At 35.7% G+C, this 20,798-nt stretch overlaps 1 protein-coding gene across 9 annotated transcripts in view; it reads left to right on the top strand.

Annotated features, from left to right (window-relative positions):
* The window catches only part of VPS13B (vacuolar protein sorting 13 homolog B), a 685,469-nt gene that overhangs the window by 614,912 nt on the left and 49,759 nt on the right, over positions 1–20,798 (top strand). For all 9 annotated transcript variants that reach the window (XM_039853834.1, XM_039853836.1, XM_039853835.1 and 6 more), the window contains 2 exons: positions 11,540–11,695; positions 20,024–20,287. In XM_039853834.1, the coding sequence (XP_039709768.1) occupies positions 11,540–11,695; positions 20,024–20,287 (420 nt within the window). The remainder of the gene's footprint in view (positions 1–11,539; positions 11,696–20,023; positions 20,288–20,798) is intronic.

The raw sequence follows: 20,798 nt of genomic DNA, 5'->3' as shown, positions 1-20,798 counted from the left end.
TGTAAAAATTATAAACAGTATTCTTTGCAACATGTTGGTTGATCTTGTGTATACTATACACACAAAAAAAAGAGGTCCCTGATCTCAATACGTGTTTCCATATACTGACAATGCCAATAGACTCCTAACTGAGAGTGGCTCCTGGTCTCCCCACTTGCATCGCTTTGACCTCCCACTGGCCTCTAATGGAAAACTAGGATTATATAGGAGAATGCTCCAGGAGGGGATTAGCAGGATACTTCGGATGAGACCAGCTTTCAGGTCCACATGCATGTCCAGCTCTTCTCACTTTTGTTTAACTGTGAAAAATTCTTATTGCTTATCATAAACTGGAAGTGTATCAAACAGTTACTAAATATTATCAATTTAAAGTAGACATCGTTTCAATTTCAATTTGCCATACTTTGTCTCTTTCCCTAATCATGGAAATAAATTCCCAGAAACCCACAGTGTCACCTTTATTATTGTGTAGGGCACAGCTGTCTGCAGCAAGCAGCTCCATTTGGGGAGGAGAGAGTGTGTGCCTTTGCTCCCCAGTGGCAGTAACAAGCTTCTTATTGTTGCTGACATTAAGATAGCTGAACTCAACAGTGAGGTAAACACTTCTTGGGACCATCTGGCAAGGTTTTTAATCCAAAATATTCTGTAAACACAAACTCCATTTGAGTACCCAGGGTCCCCTGGCCAGTCACCATCGCCTGCCTTTTTATTTCAGTTTTAAGCAGTAATTGAAACAGCAGCGTACTAGACTGTCGACCCAGTTCCTTCACCTTTCTCTCTTAAAATATTTTTAGTTTCATAAAACTAAGATTTGAGGAAGCTTACAGTACCTTGTGAAGTCACCAGTAGAAGTAAATGGGGCCCTAACAGTTTGTGTCATCAAGTATCTAGGGGACAAAGCATATTTGGGATTTCTTCACTGTAAATTGGGAAATACATTTACTTTACTTAAATGAGAGGCAGAAGTTTAGGATTGAATTTCCTTTTTCCTGTATATTTCAGTTTCTTTGTAAAAATGGTTTGCAGTACGACCTCCTTAAGACTTGTAAAGTCTTTCACAAGAAATGGCAAAGATAGGGCACTTTATCCAGTCACAAGGCTGATTTCTGGAGTTTTCTACAAGCCTGCATGAAAGGGAATGACGGGGGGTTATTTCAGCTGCGAAGCACCCAGAGGAGTGACTTCTGGTGCTTCTAATGGTCTCTCTGTCCCTCTTCTGGCAATAAATTTTAGATATTGAAATATAGCTTTGGAGAAAAATGTACTGAAGATTTCTTAAGCTTTTTACAAGACACTCAAAGGCTTTTCACAAGCCAGCACTCTGCTAATGTGAATTCTTGATGTCTAAACATAAAGGTCCTTTACGGAACTATTTTTAAATGTGAATTTTAATACACAGTGCTTAGAGAAAGGGAATGCAGCTGGACCATTAAAGCATGGTATTTTGCCATTTTTAAGTAATAGGAAATACTGATTAAGAGTGTTATAAAGATTTCAGTGAACATAATGTGATTGTCTTTAATCATAACCTATTACCGCAAGTCTGTGTAACAAAAGCATTAACTCTATTAAAGACAATGGCATACCTATTATACTGTGGCACATTTTAATTATTTCCATACTGAACAGGATATTGAAGAGCTTATTATCTAAAGGTCAGGATAATGCCCAAGACATGGCCAAGCCCAATGAGTGTCAGATGCATGGAATGTTGGATGACTTCATAGTTATGAAATTATTTCATTTCTCATGATAATTCCTGACTTGCCAAGTTAGTGAATTTTAAGAACTCTGAGAACAGATTTTAAGATAAATGTGAAATAATCCATACTTTTGGAGTCCGGGACTTCCCTTCAGGCATTAGTTCATATTTGACTTGATTGACTTACACTTGGGGATAAAATGAGTTAGGACAAGGTCTGAGATACCACATTCCCGTACTGGGAAAGAAAACCAACTTGCACAACTTTGGCTGGCTCATGTTTCTTGTTACACAGGCACTAAGAAGCAGCAGTTGCCATGAAATTCTTTATTTAACCTTTATAAAAATGTTTTCTTAGTATGGCAGGGCAGTTTAGTTACATGAAAATAAATAACTAAAAATTTTGGATCTCTTTTATATCCATCTGTTGACTTTTGTTTTTTTTTCCTTTGCTAATTAAAATTTAGGGATAACAATTACATTTGTCTAAATAGCCATGATGACCTAAAATAAAGATTGCAAAAAAGTACTTGATCTTTTCTTAGGACATGTGTTGGCATGTCCTAAAGTCTTCTACTTTACATTAAACTAAATTTTGCTGAATGACTAATGTTAATTTGAGAAACATTGAAAAGAAAGTTATTATTCAAATTTTGGTTTGGTGTCTCTATTGTTTACATTTGTATTTAGTCAAAATTGAGTTTCAAACAAACAAAACCTGACATTTTGGCTCACAAATTCAAAATGTTTATCCAAATCTGAATGATTATCACATGATATCTCCAGGTTCTTATATTATTGGCTTCCATTTCTCGGCTCACCTAGATTGTTCTTTATTATTTCATCCACTGTACTCTTATCTCTTCTACTGAAGAGTTGGGTCCAACCAAAGCATGACGGCCTTTGACTATCATTCTGTCAAGAAAGTGTGTCTACACAGCACCAGAATCTTCTATCTGATAGTTCAACTCAGTTAAGCAATTAAAATTTTTTATTTATTTTATTTAATTATTTAAAAAGAAAATGTGAATTATATCATATTTTATAGAAACACCATCCTCTTCTGTACACACACACACACACACACACACACACACACATACGCATTTCAGATCTCTCTGAATTTGCACTTTTCACCCGTTTGTGGTAGTATCAAGGGCGAACAGTCGCAAAGACTGTACCACAGTTCTGGACATAAGGCAGCTATCAGTATCACAGCTCATGTTTTTTCAGTCATGTATCATTTAAATATAGGGAAACCCACACCCTTTAGAAACATGAAAACGATAGACATATGAATGAAATGACCTCCTTACAACAAGCCTGTATATCATTTTATGCTTTTCTTACTGTATGCATTTATATCTGATTTCATGATGAGTAGATTCCAAAAACATTTATGTAAAAAATTGTATTTTTAATATATGAGAAAATTTGTTCATGTTGCAAAAAAAATTTTGATGTAAACTATTTCTTCCTAATTTAGATAATTTAAATTTAGATAATTTTTAGCAAAGAATACTCATTGAGCATGTCATTGTTTTATAATGCATAAGTCAAAAGTGCCACTTTTGCACCCTACTCTTGCTTCTTTTTTAATTTATTTTTCTCTAAGTATGTAAATTTCAGCCAAAGATTGAACAGACTAATACCTGAACAGTGAAAAACCAAAAATAAATTCTTGAATTTAGATTTCTCTTTATAGTCATTTATGAAAAATAAATATCTATTTTAAAAAAGTCTATGACTTGATTATAGATATGTTGAAGTATTAATTAAACCTTAATGCTTGCTAGAAATATGTGACATTTGACATCCTATTTACCTATAGAAATTAAAATGATTTATCATAACTATTCAGTGAAATGACACAATGTAATTTCGAAGCTATGAAAACATTAGATATTAATAGCATTATTTCTTTTTTATATTAATTACATGTGTGGTGTTTTTCTTTCATACCTATGACATTTTCTCTCATATTTCTTCATCTCTGTCTTTTTGCTCTGCATAATTGTAAAGGTTTTCTCAAGGTTTTTCTGTAGTAGTTTTCATACTTGCTCTAGTCCCGTCAGTGTAGATCGTTATTCTGCAAATACATTTGTAGTTTCCTTGTATTTATTTCTTATCTAATTCCTTTTTTATATTATTTAGTGATCTTTTAGATCTCAGACTCTTTTTTATTTATACCAGATTGCTTTTCCCCTCAATATTTTTCTGTAGTTTTATAGAAATCATGTATTTTTCCATACTTGAGAGAAAACTCAAAACTTTCCTGATATTTTTTCCCTAAATTCTACAACAGGGCTCTTACAATTACTAGTCTCTTTTTCACCTCATTTTCTTAGGATAACATTCTCTTTCCTTTGCTCTACAGCATTTTTTCATAGGTCTCCGGCTTATTTTCATGTCATTTTTGCTGTTTATTAATGATTATAATTAAGTGGCTTACCATTGGTGATACTCTATTATCAGCTGAGGAATGATGAGATTTTTAGTCTCATATCTTTGGCTACAGGGCAGGATGATTAAGTCAATTCCTATTTCACTTCTCACTTTCTAGGTGACATTTCCTAATATTTCTCAACTATACAGAGGTGAAAGCTTCTCTCACATCCTCTCACGCTTCTCTGGTATCCTGAATTGGCAAAATTTCCTTCATTCACAACTACTGTTTTTGTTGTTTGTTTTTCCTGACTCTTGATCTTCATCTGTAATGTTTGTCTTTGATGACCATTCATAAAATACAGTGGGATGCTGCTAGAATCTGCTGTGTCCTGGGAGCTACTATCTCTGAATATGAACACATTCATACATACATATATACCAGGGAGATAGTTAATAGCATTATTTCAAACAGCCCAACAACTGTTAGTTACTTTGTTTCAATATCTTTAATGCTTAAACCTCTGATGGTTGATGCTCTGAGGAGAAATGGCAGTTATTGGCCTAAGAGTTCACTGCCTCTCGAACCTCCCTTTCTGTACCACTCTCTTTCCAGCAGGTCCTCTCCTTGACTCTCACCATTCCTTATCCCCAAGAATCTACACACATGCCTTTTGGCTGCCCAAGAGTAAGATCTGACCTTATAAAACAATGATTTTTATTCCAGTGTGACTCTTTCCTTTCTAAGATCAAAATTCAGTGGTTCCTTTTGGATTTTGGTCAAAGCTATTAGAGGAATGTAAGCCGATGAGTTCATAATATAAAGTTAATTTTCCAAATATAGTGACAAGAATATGACAAGAAGTTGTTTACACAAATGGTCTGAAGACATAGCTCACTATTTTTATGGCCTGTCTTTGTTTGTAATGCAGTCAGCGTGCTTTGTAGACATTAATTTTATATAGAAAGAACCACTAAAACTTAGGCTGTTGCCTGCTTTTATTTATCAGAAATAACAGTCCTGTATATCTTTTACTCTATTTCAGTATGTTTTTTTCATATTATTTCTTTGGGTAACAAAAATATGTCCTCTGGTCAATCTTTTAATTTTCCCAAGTAGAATACCCCTGGAGTCCTACAACAGTTTTATCCTTCCTCTCATAAAATTTTGCAATATAATTTTTCTTATTAAATATCTGTTTCTCCTACTATGTTGTAAGAGTTTTCAGTGCAAGTAGTGTGTCTCACTTATCTCTATGTTCATAATGTGTAGTATAGTTAGTTGGCTTATGGTAAATATTTAATAGACGTAGAGCCTAAACATTTTTGCTAAATTGGAAAAAAAATATTGCCATAGGGGGAAAAAAGCTCAAATAATTAAATTAAACTACTCCAAGAATCATGTGAATAAGTAATATAGCAAACCAGACCCTGTTCAAGGAGCTGTGGCGGCTACAGAGAGGAACCTGAGGATCATGTCACCCTGTTAGCAAAGCGCCAACACCGCAAATGGAAAAGCCATGACACTAACTAGGACATATGGGGAGACTTCATGCAAGAGGCTGAATCTGAGTATTTAAAATAGAAATGTATACTTCCTTTTTACTTGAAATGCAGGTTCTGTATGCTTTCTTCTATTAGACATTTTTCATTTTAATAACATTAATTTTTATCTGATTGCAAAATAATACATATTTATAGTATAAAATTTGGAGATTACATAAAAGCACACAACACACACACACACACACACACAGGAAATTTAAAACATAAAACCCCACAACCCCAGGATAACCACTGTTAGCATTCTGGCATATTTCTAGCCATTTTCTCTCTTAGGGATAAGCATATATACTTTTCGTTCATTTTACAAAAATGAAAGGTATACTAAACATATCTTGATAATGTGCTCATTTTTAATTAATCCATTGCTAACTAATATTAACATTTTTTTTTATGCTATGATTTTTTTTCAATGGCTTGAAAGGATTCTACAGTAGAAGTACAGTTAAGCATAGAGGCTCTGAGTAAGCACACCTCAGTTCACATCTTAGACCTTGCCTTCCCCAGCACTATGGCCCTGGGCAGGTCATTCAGCCTTTTCTAACTCTGGTTTTTCATCTATAAAGGGAAACGAAAGTATCCACCTTGTAAGATTGTTTTAAGGAATAAATAAGAAAATATATTAAAAGCAGTTAGCCGAGTGCTTGGCACATGGTATGTGTCTAATAAATTATAGCTATTATTGATTTTACTATATTTTATTGACCAATTTCCTAGTGATGCCAAATTTATCAAAACTGCTGGAATAAACGTACATCTAGATAAATCTGCACATATCTATAATTTTTACCTTAAGATAAATTCCTATGTAGAATTGATGAGTCAGTGTGTATCTGAAACTAAGATTTTTGATACAAAGATTACCCTCCAGTGACAATTTTCATTCTAATCAACATTTTTGAGTATCCCAGATTTCCTTCTTTTGTAAGAAGTTGTTTAATGCTGATTGCACAGTATTTGTGGCCTTCCATGAATTCAAACAGTCTTGAGGGAAAACCCGCAAGCCCTCACATTTTGTGGAAGAGTAAACTACACATTTGTAGTGACAGTGAAGCTTGCATTCTATCTCCCCCTGAAAGACTGATTTGGAAAGCTTTCTTTCTTCCTCCTTTCTTCCAAAATACAGTGCATCGAAGAGTCCAAGCTGTCCACTAGGAAATAATTCTGTTTGATTTCTTTCCACTTTATCATTCTTTTAGGTGTGAGATTTTGTTCTATAAATGTAAACGGATATATAGGGTCCTAAGAGCTCTAGTATTGAGTCAGGGTGACACCAACCATTAGCCATTACCTAGAAATTTTTATACTTGGTTCTAAGCATTATTTCAAATACTCTGAATATTCTGAAATTCAACTGCCTTGGAAAAACAATAATGAGCAACATATTTGTTTTACATTTATATTAATTTATTGGTGTAAAATATACTATCAGTTTTATTTATGCATTCTAAACAAGCAATTTAACTTTAATCTGTTTCATTTGATCAGTAGCTTTCCAGATATTATTTTAGATAGACAAGATTTTTAAAAATATTTTAACTTACTTTTTACTCATGATGCTCACCTAATATAGGATCTACTTTATGCTTTAACATCAATATTGCAATCGTTGAGTTATGGATCTGAGGGATTACATTGATTTTTAGTTTAATCTAGCATCGTTATCCACCTAAAGCAGATCTCCTGTGTTGAAGATCATTCAGAATAGGAATCATTTCTAAATATTCTGATTTGATATTCATTTAATGAATTTTTTTTTGTGCACGTATCGCCACTAAAATGTTTAAATATCTACTTTGGGTTATTTTTCAATAATCCTGATTTATTTATTTATTCAGTACTATGCACTAAGCTCTTAGGATATAATGATAAGATAGAAGCTTAAAAAATAAATATGGTGCCTAACTCTTAATATATATTAATATACATATATTCAGTAGTTTATTTCACCTAGATTGCATGTTAATTTTTTAGACCTTCTAAAATTTCTACAGAGAATACAGTGGATTGGGAACACTTTCGAAGTTCTTTAGATTTTCAGTTTCTTTTTAGAACATTACATATTACTATGTAGTAAATTATTATAAAATGCAGAAAAATGCAAGTGAAGCTGAAGACAAGTTTTAATTTTTGATTAGATTATTAGGTAGAAATAATCTCTAACAGTTTTTAAATGAATAGTGAAATAAAGTTCACAGAAAAATATCTAGTCTCTTCATTTATATTTTAGATATAATTTAAAATTTTTTCTTAACTATCTCCTTTCTCTTTCTCTTTCTTTGGTGTACCCTGTTTTCCTAGATTTTATAGATTTTATCTTGTTGTTCTTTCCTCTGTAATCTATCAATACAGGAATTCTCCCTTCGGACATGTCTGTGGGTGGTCCTGAGAGCTGGTCCCCAGTCCCCTGATCAGTAATTCTGTTTTAAGTTTTATTTGTATTGAAAAAAAAATGAGTGGAAAGCTGTATATACTCCCATTTGAGGTCTTCAGGGGAAAAACTACAAATTTAGTCTGGTTGCCAGCATAGCACTGCGGGACCTGGGGCCGGCGGGGCAGGGGCGGGGCAAGGGAGGGGCGTCTGCTGGAAATAAAAGAAAATATAGCCCCTTGGGACTTTGCAACGAGTGTGGCCACTGTACAACCTGTCTTATTGCTTAGTTTCACTTTCCATTGAAAAGTACAAACAAGAGTGCTTCCTATTTGATTTTTTCCCCCCAGTGGAAACTATTAGACACTAGCTAAAGTAGGCCAAAGAGAATAAAAAGCCTGAATAGAAAAGATCGGTGGAGGAAGTGAGTCAGTAAGGGAAATTTGATAGAAAAGAGGAGCAAGAAAATTTCCAAAATGATAAGAGAACATAAAGATACCTTGGACTCCAGGCAAAAGAGATAGTGATTTTTTTTGCTAAGCCCACTGCTTCCTCCCTCCCATGTTTCTGGCCTACATTGCCTCTCATCCTGACTATTGCAATTGCCTTCCTGCCTCCACACTCCTCTCTTGCCATCCTTTCAACACATTGCTCACCTGTACGCAAGGCTACCCACTAACTCCTGAGTAAAGCACCAATTCCTTAGCTTACTAACGCAGTGCTAGCCACGACCTAGATCTGTTTGTCTGACCTTATCCCTCACTCCTTTTTTCATGCTCCCTTTTCTCCAACCAGTCGAGGCTATTAACTTTGCCCCAAGCATCTATCTCTTCTGACTTGCAGGTCCCAGATTGTCCCTTTGGCCCAGAAATGAATGGGTCATCTTTGCTAGTTGAAATCCTACTCAATTGCTTCAAGAAGCTCTTCTAATCACATCAGCCTAGAACAAACCCTCCCTTCTCTACACTCCTTTATCATTTTGTACCTCTTCTAATGCCTCTTGCTGTTTACGCATGCCTTATTTTCCCTATAAGATCTTAAATTCCTTGAGCTCTTCCTTCTATTTCCTGCATAGGGACTAGCATATCACCTTCCTTATAGTACCTGAGTAATAAAAATGTATTGGATGAATGATAGAAGGAAATCTCATTAGGATCAAGTAGTCTAACACAAATTTCAATTTTTTATGCCTGATTTTATACTTCTTTTGGCATAGAAATAAAAGTAAATGTATGAGTATTTATTATGAAATGGAGACTTTTCAGAACCTGTAGCGGTGACATTGTCAGTCAGTCCCCCAACAAGTACAGAACTTCCCACCTTCACTTGATGTCAGTGAGTATCTGAGCACTGCTACCTATTACCCAAATCAGTTTCACCACAGCACAGAGGACTAAAGTAAGCTGAGCTCCTGAATTCATTTTACATTCCTCCCTTAGAAATGTAATTCCTTTCCTAATAAATTATATACATCTAATTGCCAGTGATATTTAGATGCTTTTTAACAGTAGACCAAACATTACAAATATTCTGCCAGTGATGCATGTAGAGAAAAGAGTTACGTTCTTCTCCCACTTAGCTTTTCTGTGTGAACTAAATCTAAATATGTCAGAATTTTTGTAATTCAAAGAAAATATCTGTACCAACATTTTGAGAATAAATGCTGCCAAGTGAAACCTGACAGCATATTCCTTGGTGACATTCAGTCATTAAAAGTTGTGTACACAGAGTGAGCAGCTACCTAAAACTGAGCTCATATGCAAATGTGAACATTCTTCAATTAAAATCACATTATGTAGATTAAAATTTTCTTTAGATGCTATGGCATTTTCAGGAAAATATAGCTGAGCCTGACTTTATGTACCTTGCCTTATTATTTTTTTGTCATTTCCAGCTACTAGTCTCTCCAAAGAAAACGGCTTTCTTGTTCCTTTTAGTTCTGCATGTGCCCTGAGCTTTATTCCCCATTGCTGCTATAAAAAAAAAAACTGAAGTGGTTCCAAACACCACTATTTTTTCTTTTTTTCGGTAACTAAGAGTATATATAAGACCAAATTTTCCCTGAAGGGATTTGCTGTCCAGGATGGATTGTGTTGTGTTGTGTTGTGTTGTGTTGTGTTGTGTTGTGTTGTGTTGTGTTGTGTTGTGTTGTGTTTTCAACTGTTAGCCTTCTTTTTTAGAAGTCATCTGTATGGTAGCCTTTTGATTTCTCAGGATCACTGGTGGTTGTGTGGGGGAAGAACTGGAGTGGGGCCATGTTAAAAGTAGGGAGATGAGTTAGGAGATTTTAAAAAATGTTTTATTGAGCTATATAGATACATAAAAGCCCTCCCTTAATTTTCCACCAAAAATTATACTGTGATGACCAATGACCTTGGGAAATTTTTAATTTAAGCACTTTATGAGGGCTCCTCCTAATGCTAAAACTAAAAAATATTTTTTTCATCAACAGACATTTATTATTATGGCAAGTCCCATGTAAATCCTTAATGTGTTTATTTTAAGGACTGATTATGATAGCTTGCATAGAATGTTTTCAAAATTTTATTCTGTTAATTGGGAAAATGTTTCATGCTGTTAGCCTTTGGTTAGCTCTCTTTAAAAATCATATATGATATGAAGAAAAATATTAAGTTTGTGTGTCATATAAGTGTTTTTCCTAAAATGTCAGTTGTATTTCCTTACACTCAGTAATCATATAGAACATTGTTTGTTTTCTTTTAAATTGTATCCTGAAGAAATAGTAATTACTATGTTGTTTTGGAATACTCATTCGTTAAACTGATTTTCTTAGTTGCGGCTAACTGGTGGTGGGAATGGAAATAGAAAATATTGGATGACCATTAAAGTAATCTAAATATTACCAAAAGTGGCAATAATATATGAAGTTATGTGAGTGTGAATTAGGAGACTCACTTGATGAAAGTTACAGTAGATACACACTAGAAAAAATAGAACAGACATTTTTTCATACATTCAAAATGTTGAAAGTATTTCTAATTTGACATATGTGACCGCATAAGGAGAGTACATTAAATGGACTGCATCTTCAAATTGCTGTTTTATTCTCTATCAAAAGAAAAAATAAAGAATGGCAATTTAGGTTCAAAAATAATACCACAAACCAAAGTTAGCTTTAATTACTGTCTAGCCATAAGAAAGAATGAACTGTCAGCCAAGACCAAGGTTGTTTGATCTCAGATTTCAACCTTCTTGTCCTCTGGATGAATAAAATGATCTTTTCTCAAATGTTCAACAGGCTTTTTACCATTTGATACGACAGTTACTTCTAAGAAGGTTTAAAATGTGATCTGGAAAACCACATTGACTCTATGTGGCATATTTGCTATTCTTAGCCTGGTTGAATAAGCTGGAAGTGGATGAATAATGCAGGTTATAAAGAAAACAGATGCTAAATATTATAAATAGGAAGGTTTTCCAGCAAGGAGACTTTCATTTTAGGACTAGATTTTTGTTGGCACTTTTGGCATTATGACGATTATTGTTTTTCCCTCCAGCTGTTGCACATCTGTATTGAAGGTTGGGGCAATTGGCGTTGGTCAGAGCCCATCAGTGTGGACCATGCTGGGACTTTTATCAGAACTATTCAGTACAAGGGTCGAACTGCTTCACTCATCATCAAGGTTCAACAACTCAGTGGAGTGCAAAAACAGGTAAGTCCTTTTGTGTTTATGATCCAGACGGCTCCTAATTACTTAATGTGATGAATGGAAGGGAAACTTAAAGAAATTAAAATAATCAATAATAAAAAAGAATCACAGTGGTCAGCCTAGTTATACCTACTATAGCCATGCACGTGAGCACTTAATAAGCGCTTGTTGATGATCCTGATGATGATGGTGATGGCTTCAGACCCTTTGTCCCACATCTTTTACAAGAGCTGCTAACGAGCAGTAAAATTTACTAATTTTAGTTTCACCTCTTCTCCCTGTCACCACCTACCTTCTGGTGGAGGTGCTAATGAGCTGTGAAATGGCCAAAAGGCCTTTACTGAGAAGAAAAAGAAGCAAAGGGTGCTGGGGACTCTGGATAGTCCAATAGTGGATAACCAGGAGTTGGTTCTCCTACACAGAAGAATAATCTGCAAGAAAGTGTTGTGATGCTCTCCATGACTGAGTGGGCCTGGGTCTCCAGCAAGCTTCCTTTCTCTAGGAGTTAATATTAACTGCAGTAAAAATTCACCGCAGTCTAACTCTTGGCATATAAAACCTCAGCTCTCAGCACATATTTTTACGTATTTTATAAAACTTCCTTTTGGCTGTTTTTGAAGTTCTAAGACTGCAAAGGGAAAAAAAGTATCTGACACTTTTTTTGTGTTCTTAAGATGTGAAAATGTGGTTTTCAAAAGATGTTTTTCAAGCACGGAGCATATGACAAAGTAGAAAGAAAAAAGGAAGTATTAAAATCTGAAAACTGGCTTCACTGCACACATAATAACTGGATTGGTCATAAGAGTTTTAACATATACATCTGCATCTGAATGGTAACAGTCTCTCCAGAGCTCATGTGAACTGAGGACATGGTAGAAACAGCACTCAGTCCCTGGAAGAGGGAAGTGGTTTCTGTATCAGACAGCAGGGGCTACTCACTGCCCTATGCCGGGGGCAGGCAGGAAGCAGTTGGTGAGGTGGACAGTAGAACCTGTGCCATATACATTCTTGGTCCACATCTGATTGGGGAATTGGATTTCATGTTCTCGTCATTGTGAGCAACAGAGGCAAAACAAGAGTGATAGCAGAGGAGTCTCAGAACAGAAGCATGGAAGAGCCTTCCAGTCAGCTGACCTGAGTGTTTGTGGATTGCCTACAGTTGAACTGGGTAAAATGAAAGACACTTAGTATGTGAAACAATATTTGCTCTTATTGCAAATTTATATAAACCCAACAATGTAATACAACTAATGGTAAGTGTGAAGAGAATTTAGAAGTTTCACTAAGAAGATGTGACTTGAACTGAGCTTTGGAAAACGTGTAGAATTTGGATTAAGAGAGGACATTCAGGTAAGTAGTATGGCAGAAACAAAAAGATAAATATGAGTCAGAGATTCAGGATCTCACTCAAAGATTCATGAGGGAACCAGCCTAACTAGTGTGAGCTTTAAGCTGGAAAGTCATAAACACAAGTGTCACTGACTCCTTCCTATCTGCCCTCAGAACTCTCTTACATGGATATGCTCTCAACAAATATTGGCCTAATTAAAACACACTGGTTTTCTGATTCTGTCACTCAGTCTTTCAAGAGTGCCTTATCCACCTTCTCATTCACCATTGTGCCTGAGAAATGGTCATTCAGCATCTGTTTAAATACTCCAGATGATGAGAGCCTCATTCCCTCACACAGCAGCCCTTTCCATTGTGGGTTACTTCAGCTATTCATGAAGTTTTTTCCTAATTTTGAGCCAAAATCTGTCACCATTCAGCCAGTTTTTACTATTCCTCAGATTTTGTGAGGTGCACACAACAATCACACAACACTTCGTTACGAGGACTCCACAGGTTACCTCTCCCTCTGTGTTACAGCCCTTCAAAACATGAGAGAAGCTAGAATGTCTTCCCTTAGTTTCCTTCTCTCTAGGCTAGTGGTTCTCAAACGTAAGAGTATATAAGAATCTCTGGATGGTTTGTTAAAATGTAGATTTCTGGGTCCCATCCCCACAGTACCAGATTCAGTAGGTCTTGGATGTGATGTGATCATTTGTATCTCTAACAAGTTCTCAGGTCATGCTGATGCTGGTCCAGGGGCCACACTTTGACAACTATAGCTCTCATCTAACCTTGCCCAGTTCGTTCAACTCTGTTGCATGTGGTTGCTAGAAAATTTACAGTTAGTGGAATGGCAGGGCCCGCCCATGAAGAAACGGTTTTCGTGTATATCCTGATGGTTAAGGTCATAGGCAGCTGGCTGTAGTGTCCTTAGTAGTTGTATGATCTTCAGCAAGTTGTTTAGCATCTGTGACTCACTTTCCTCATCTGTAATACGGGGATAGTAATGGTGTCTTCCTCATAAAGTTAATGTGCGAATTAAATGAGTTTGTATGTGTAAAGTGCTTACAACACGCTTGGCCCACTATCGTAACCCAATAAACTTTAGTTACAATGAAGACATATTTCTAGGCATGAGTAACACCAGTTGGACTTGTTTTGTGTTACCAAATAGCACTTCATTCTTGCATGGATATTAAATGTTTTCAAGGACTGATATTAAATTTCAGGGATGAACTAATATGTACAATATTCCTAAGCAGATATTGCACATTGCAATAGTACACCATAAGTCAAAAAAATACATCTTTTAAAAATTCTCACAACATATTACCTATCTTTTCTTTCTGATTGTAAAGAATTTCCAGAAGGACTAGTATTTATTGCTGTGTGATCTTCGGCAAATTTCTTAACCTTTCCATGTTTTATATTCCTTTTGTAAAAGAAAGCACCCAACAAATATTAATTCACTGTTGTTATTTTTATGTTACTATTAGAAAAATATCTCTGAAAACACAGAAAATGTAATTAAGGAAAATTGAAATTACCCATAATTCTACCACCCAAAGATAAATACTATTATTACTTTGGTGTATTTTCTCTATTCTTTATTCTATGCAGAAATTTTTTAACTAACTTGAGGTCTGATTTTAATAATGGTTTTTCAACTTGTTTTTTTTTTTTCGCTTAACATTATATAATACTCATCTCCTCATGTTATCTAAAATTCCTAAAATTTTCTTTTAATGGTTGCATAATCATGTACCGTATGGTATATTGAAACACATTTAGACATTCTTTTGTTGATGGATTTTTAGATATTTCCAATTTGTCACTATAATAAATTCTTAGTAAATATCTTTGTGCATAAATAGACATCCAAATTTCTGAGTCTGTCCCCAATATAATTTGCTATAACATTTAATTACCCGAGCAAAGGGTATGAATGTTTTTGAAATAGTTGATTAATATTCCCAAACTAAAAAGATGTATTTTATTTGTTTAACCAAAATTCATTGTTTTGTCTCACCAGATTCTTATTAGGGCTATACTAATCTTTTAAATAACTAGATATATATTTGCCCCAAAACTTCTGCTTATTTTCTGAGTTTTTCAAAACATAAGCATTTTTTTAAAAAATCTTAAAGTAAAGAGGGGTTCAAATCAATACTAACAAAACTTCCTATACATTGCAGGTTTAAGGAATTCTTTTAATCATCCTCTATGTTAATGTCAAATATACAGATTTTGAGACATCTGGTGCCAAATCACATTTCAGGATTTTTCCAAATGTAGTTTGTACTGTCGATTGTTGATAGTCCTTTACTATAGGGACTGCCTCTCACACTTTTTTCTTTTTCTACCCTTCTTATAATAAATACCCTTTTAAAAAGTTGGGGGGAGGGCAGCAGATAAAATCTAGCTAAGTAGGAAAGGAGTATTTGGAGAGCAATCATGGAAGCATAAGCAGTCCTCACGTTGCATTTATCTTTTTAAAATGAAGTGTCATTGTCTCCCATAGGAACTGGGAAAGTCCATTTTACATTCCCACTGTCATGAAAGGCACATACACACTTAATTTATATTTTGAGTATTAGCATTTCTTGTAATCAAATGAGTTTGAATTCTATGTCAGGGCCACTTAAAAAAAAACTTAGCTACCGAGTAGTGGAAAGTGGAACTTCTACAGAAACAGCAACTTATAGAACCGAGAATGAAGCAAATGGAAAATGGTTCTTACTGAGCATGGGCAATATTGAAAGGTTCAGCAGACCACCATGCCAGCTTCAAACCACTGCCGCATGTATCCAAGCACTGAAAAACCTTTCAGTCAGTCTCTCTCTGTCTCTCTGTCTCTCTGTCTCTCTCTCTCTCTCTCTCTCTCTCTCTCTCTCTCTCTCTCTCTCACTCTCTCACTCACACACACACAAATTTACAGTGACTTTTTCAATTGGATCTAATTTTTTATCGTCAGGGTAGATTAACTAACATTCAGGTTAGCTCTAGTTAAGGTACACCAGAGACACAGGATTTCCTCAATTAGTTAGGTTAGGAAGGAAGGTATGAACCAAACTTCCAGAAGAGTTTCTTTCCTTCTACCCCACCTGGTCTTAGAGCTTCTTTCCTTCTATCCTACCTGGTCTTAGGAATTTGTAATAAACCACAGCTGCCTAATCACCGAGCCCCATTTGAGGTGAGAGTGTGCAGCTCCTGGATAATGGGAAATGGCTGAAGCTCGTTTGAACAGTGTCTTTTGGTTATCTATACACTGCCTTTCCTGTACCCCTATTTCCCCAGCTGAATGAAAATTGACCACATAAAATGTCTCAGTAACTTTGTGCAATATACAACTAGTCATGTATACACATTCGCTTCCGTGTTTCCCATCCTTTTATTGAGGAAAGCTTTACCATTCTAAATCTTAAATGTACATATGAGTGTGTGTATGTATGTTTGTATCTTTATACATACACTTCTAATCATGGTTAAGATATCATTTTCCAGTGCATCTGGTGCTCTAGAGTTATTCTTTAATATCACTATTCTTCTTGGCACTGATCTAATAAGAGTTCTGAAACCTGCTAAGTAAAATCATATGTGGAAATCTTCAGTACATATCTTTGTGGCTTTGGGGAAAGAGGGGAATTAGTGTGAAACCTAGAAGCGTGTATTAAAGAGAAATCCTACATTAAAAAAAATTAAGTAGCTGTCTTCAACTGATAAATTAATCTTGAAATTCTAACCATAATTTTCAAAACAAAGGCGTCGTAAGTGTTGCCACTTTGAGGAAGAGCAGACCCTGCTGTGTGGGAGCAGCGCAGAGTGCCCCACTGTGAGGAGCAGCCATTTTGGATTTCCCTTCATCTAAGTAGCTTTCTCTCCCTGGCCACTTTTAAAGATTTTCTTTTTATCAAATTTGAAAGCCTATTTAACAGGCTTTTTAGTTGAAAATGAAACTATAAAAACCCACCAAGAAGATCTCTGTCTTTAAACAAAGTGAGCCCCAGATGGTTGCAGAGATTCTGTGGTTTCTCTGAGAGACAGCAGAATTCTCTCCTAAATCTCACGGGGCCCAAGGCTCTGAAGCAGGAGCAATGTGCATACGTTGCCAGGAACGGCTCGTCCAGAGCAAGAACAGAGTTAAATACTGCCGCAGAGCTTTCAAACATTTATTTAAAGTTAGGCAATGCTATGGCATCATAAGAATTATCATGAGTATCTAGTAACCCCTAGCATATTGTTAAAGAAAAGCTTGCCTGCTAATTTAGGACTGAGTTCAGTTGAGTTTTATGTTCATTACTGTGAAAACAATTGTTTTAAGAAATTGTGATGGCCAGACTATCTAGGAGAAATATAAGAGTTAAGCACAGCCTGGTTTTTACAGATGTGTTCTTTCTAAAGAAAATCCAAAGGCATAGATAGTTGGAAAATAAATGTTTAACAAAATGTTAAAATTCACTATTCCAATAATACAAGTTGAAACAACAATGATGCTTAAGTTTTGGTCTATCAATCTAGCAGGTTTGTTTTGGGTAAAAAATAGGTCATTCATAAATAACTATTCATGTTCGTATAAATAATAGTTCTTGTTAAAATGATGGTTATAAAGTATTCTTAATGACAGGAAAATGTATCAATTAGTATGCTTTCAGTTTAAAGTTACAAGATAGGCTTTTTCATCTTCCTAGCAAGATAATGAGGCAGATACTATTAGAGTTCCTGTTTTACATTTGTTCTCTACATAACAAGGAAGAAAGCAGGTAGTGTTGGTTAATTAAGCAGCTCAACCCTGCATCTTCTTCCCTGCCATCCTCTTAAGTTTGCCTTCCTGGTTTCAAGATGGCTACAAAAGGAGATATATATATAGATATATAGATATATAGATATATATAGATATATAGATATATATAGAGAGAGATAGATATATATATATATACATACACACATACACACACTCTCCTAATTCTTTTCATGACAGAAAAGAAGGGCTTTTCTTCTCTAATTGTTTCTCTTTTTATCAAGGAATAAAATCTTTCCCAGAGCCTTTTAGTAATCTTTCCTTTTCATATTATTAGCCAAAATAGAGTCCCATGTTCACCCCTAAACTAATCAGTGGCAAAAGGAATTACCAGGATTAGTTTATACCCTTATGATACAGCCTCCAGGGGACATGGAGACTGCATGCCTTACCTGAGTACTTAGCTGTTTTTTGAGACCTAAACCAATCAGTGTTTTTAATAGCAAAGGAGAAGGAGGAACCAGCTACTCGGGACAAAACCAGTGGTGTCTGCCACAGGTACATTATGACGGGCAGATTTTAGTCTCTTTTTTTATAGTTTCTAAGTTTTCTTAATTAGTAAGTGTTAATTTTATGAGAGACAGACTGTCAGGTTGATTATCGACACAGATTCTGGGCCAGTCTGGATAATAGTGGACAAGTTGTTCAACATCTCTGTGACTCCATTTTCTCCTTGTTAAGACAAGGAGTCATTGTAGCACCTATTTTATAAGCTTGCTGTGAGATTATGAGTTAACTTAGGAAAATGCTTTGTATTAGTCAGGGTTCTTCAAAGAAACAGAACCAGTAGGATGTGTGTGTTTGTACATAACAAACATGTGTGTTTATGCATGTGGAGAAGGAGCGGGAGAGATTTATGATAATTGGCTCACACGCTATGGAGGTTGAGAAACCTCAAGATCTATGATCTGCAATTAGAGACCCAAAAGAGCCAGCATCTAGTTCCAGTCCTAAAGTCCACAGGCTAGAAACCCAAGAAGAGCTGCTACTTCACTCAGTACCAAAGGCCAGGCAAAGACCAACGTCCAGCTCAAGCAATCAGACAGAAGTTCCCTTTTACTCAGGTTTCTCATTTTATTCCGATTGGACGAGGCCCAGGCACATTAAGAAGGGCAGTCGCTTTGCTCAGTCTCCCAGTTCAAATGCTAATCTCGCCCCCCCCCCATTCAAAATGACACATAAAATTAACCATCACATGCATAGACCTATGAATATACTATATGTACATTAGTTATTGCTATATTTTACAATCTGAAAAATATCACGAATAAGGAAATCCAGATATAAAAGTCCAATTTGCATCCATCATGGTGAATATTCATCTTACAGAAGGATTCTGTAAATTTTACATATTTTTTCCATTTCAACCAATTTAAGAGACATTTTTCAATGCCTATTATGAACTATTCTCTTAGCTGAATGAAAAGTTGGATAATCAATGGGTTTAATGCTAAATCTGTGTGTTTTATAAAGGTGCATGCTTCTATACTATTTATTCAGGAAAAACCTGAATAAAATAAAATATAATTAAGCATCTGAGTTAAAAGCGTTTGTATTACCAGTTTATACAGCGATCACTTAATGTATAAGTGTACAATAAACCCTTGGAAACCAGCTTTAGGGAATAGATTGATCACAGTTGACCTGTCAGCTACAAGGGCTGAAGTCTTCTTTGTGATCTTTGTCCTTGTGGACTGCTGCATTATTTGATACCATTGACTGCCACCTCTTGGTCATTCTCTTCTCTTGTGGCTTCAGCAGCGCTGCTTTCTTCTGATTCACTGATCCACACTCCTTCACCCCTTCCTCTCAGCACCTTTTCTGGCTTCTCACCCTGAGTATTGGTCCCTAAAGTATTGGTCAGTTGCTGGGTAGAGCTTCTACCCTCTTTTCTACGTAAACTCTCTTCTGCCTACATTTGCAGGGCTTTTATTGCACAAGTCTGATCTCCAGCCTCATCTTCACTGTCAAGCACATGGCTGGTATTTCTGCCTATGTGTTTGTCTTTTGAATGCTGCAAACTCAGTATGACCAAAGCAAAATCCCCTCTCTCCAAGCCTCTTTTTCTTCTTGTACTCTCTGAATAAGCTAATGACTTCATTTTCTTGCCATAAAAATCCACATAATTTACTCTGAACGATACATATTTCGAATTCATGAGATCTGAATTGATGATGACTTATTTAATTTTTGTCTTTTAGATTATCATCTGTGGAAGACAGATCATCTGTAGTTACTTGTCTCAAAGCATAGAACTAAAAGTCGTTCAGCATTACATCGGTCAAGATGGACAAGCTGTGGTTCGAGAACATTTTGACTGCCTCACAGCCAAACAGAAATTGCCTTCGTACATCCTAGAAAACAGTGAACTGACAGAGTTGTGTGTGAAGGCCAAAGGAGATGAAGACTGGTCAAGAGACGTGTGCCTGGACTCCAAGGCCCCTGAGTACAGCATTGTCATTCAGGTATGAATAGTAGTTCAATATAGAATGGAGCAGCTTTGAAATGAAAAATTTCTCATTATGCTCTTTCTTCAATATAGCACTTTTTATTAAAAAGTGATATAGACAAAGGAGGGGAGATCTGAAGTAATATAAAGAGGCTTTGAATATTACTCCTTAAACTGTTTCCTCCCTATCCCACAACAACACATTTGTATCCGTTCCAGGATTTCTTACAGCCAGGATGCTCCCCCGTCCCAGATGGAGGCAAGTTGTAGCTTGAAAAAGATTCTGATGCACCAGGGCTTTGGGGGAGGGGTGTCCTCCCCACTTAAGAATTTTTGTAATGATCTGTTTTATCTTTTTTATCTCTTCCTCATCTTCCACCATTATCACTTTTATTCTCTTAAAGGACAAATCCTCTTTCATTCTCCCACTCAGTCTTATATCAGTCCCTCTTCATACAAATTCCTCCATCTTTATGGAAAGAATTGGCCCCATTCACTTTCTGCACATTCACTTTGTGCCATAATGA

This window comes from Pteropus medius, unplaced genomic scaffold (assembly GCF_902729225.1).
Source record: "Pteropus medius unplaced genomic scaffold, Ma_sr-lr_union100, whole genome shotgun sequence".
NCBI classification, from domain to species: domain Eukaryota; kingdom Metazoa; phylum Chordata; class Mammalia; order Chiroptera; family Pteropodidae; genus Pteropus; species Pteropus medius.
This window is presented reverse-complemented; position numbering and strand designations above follow the sequence as displayed.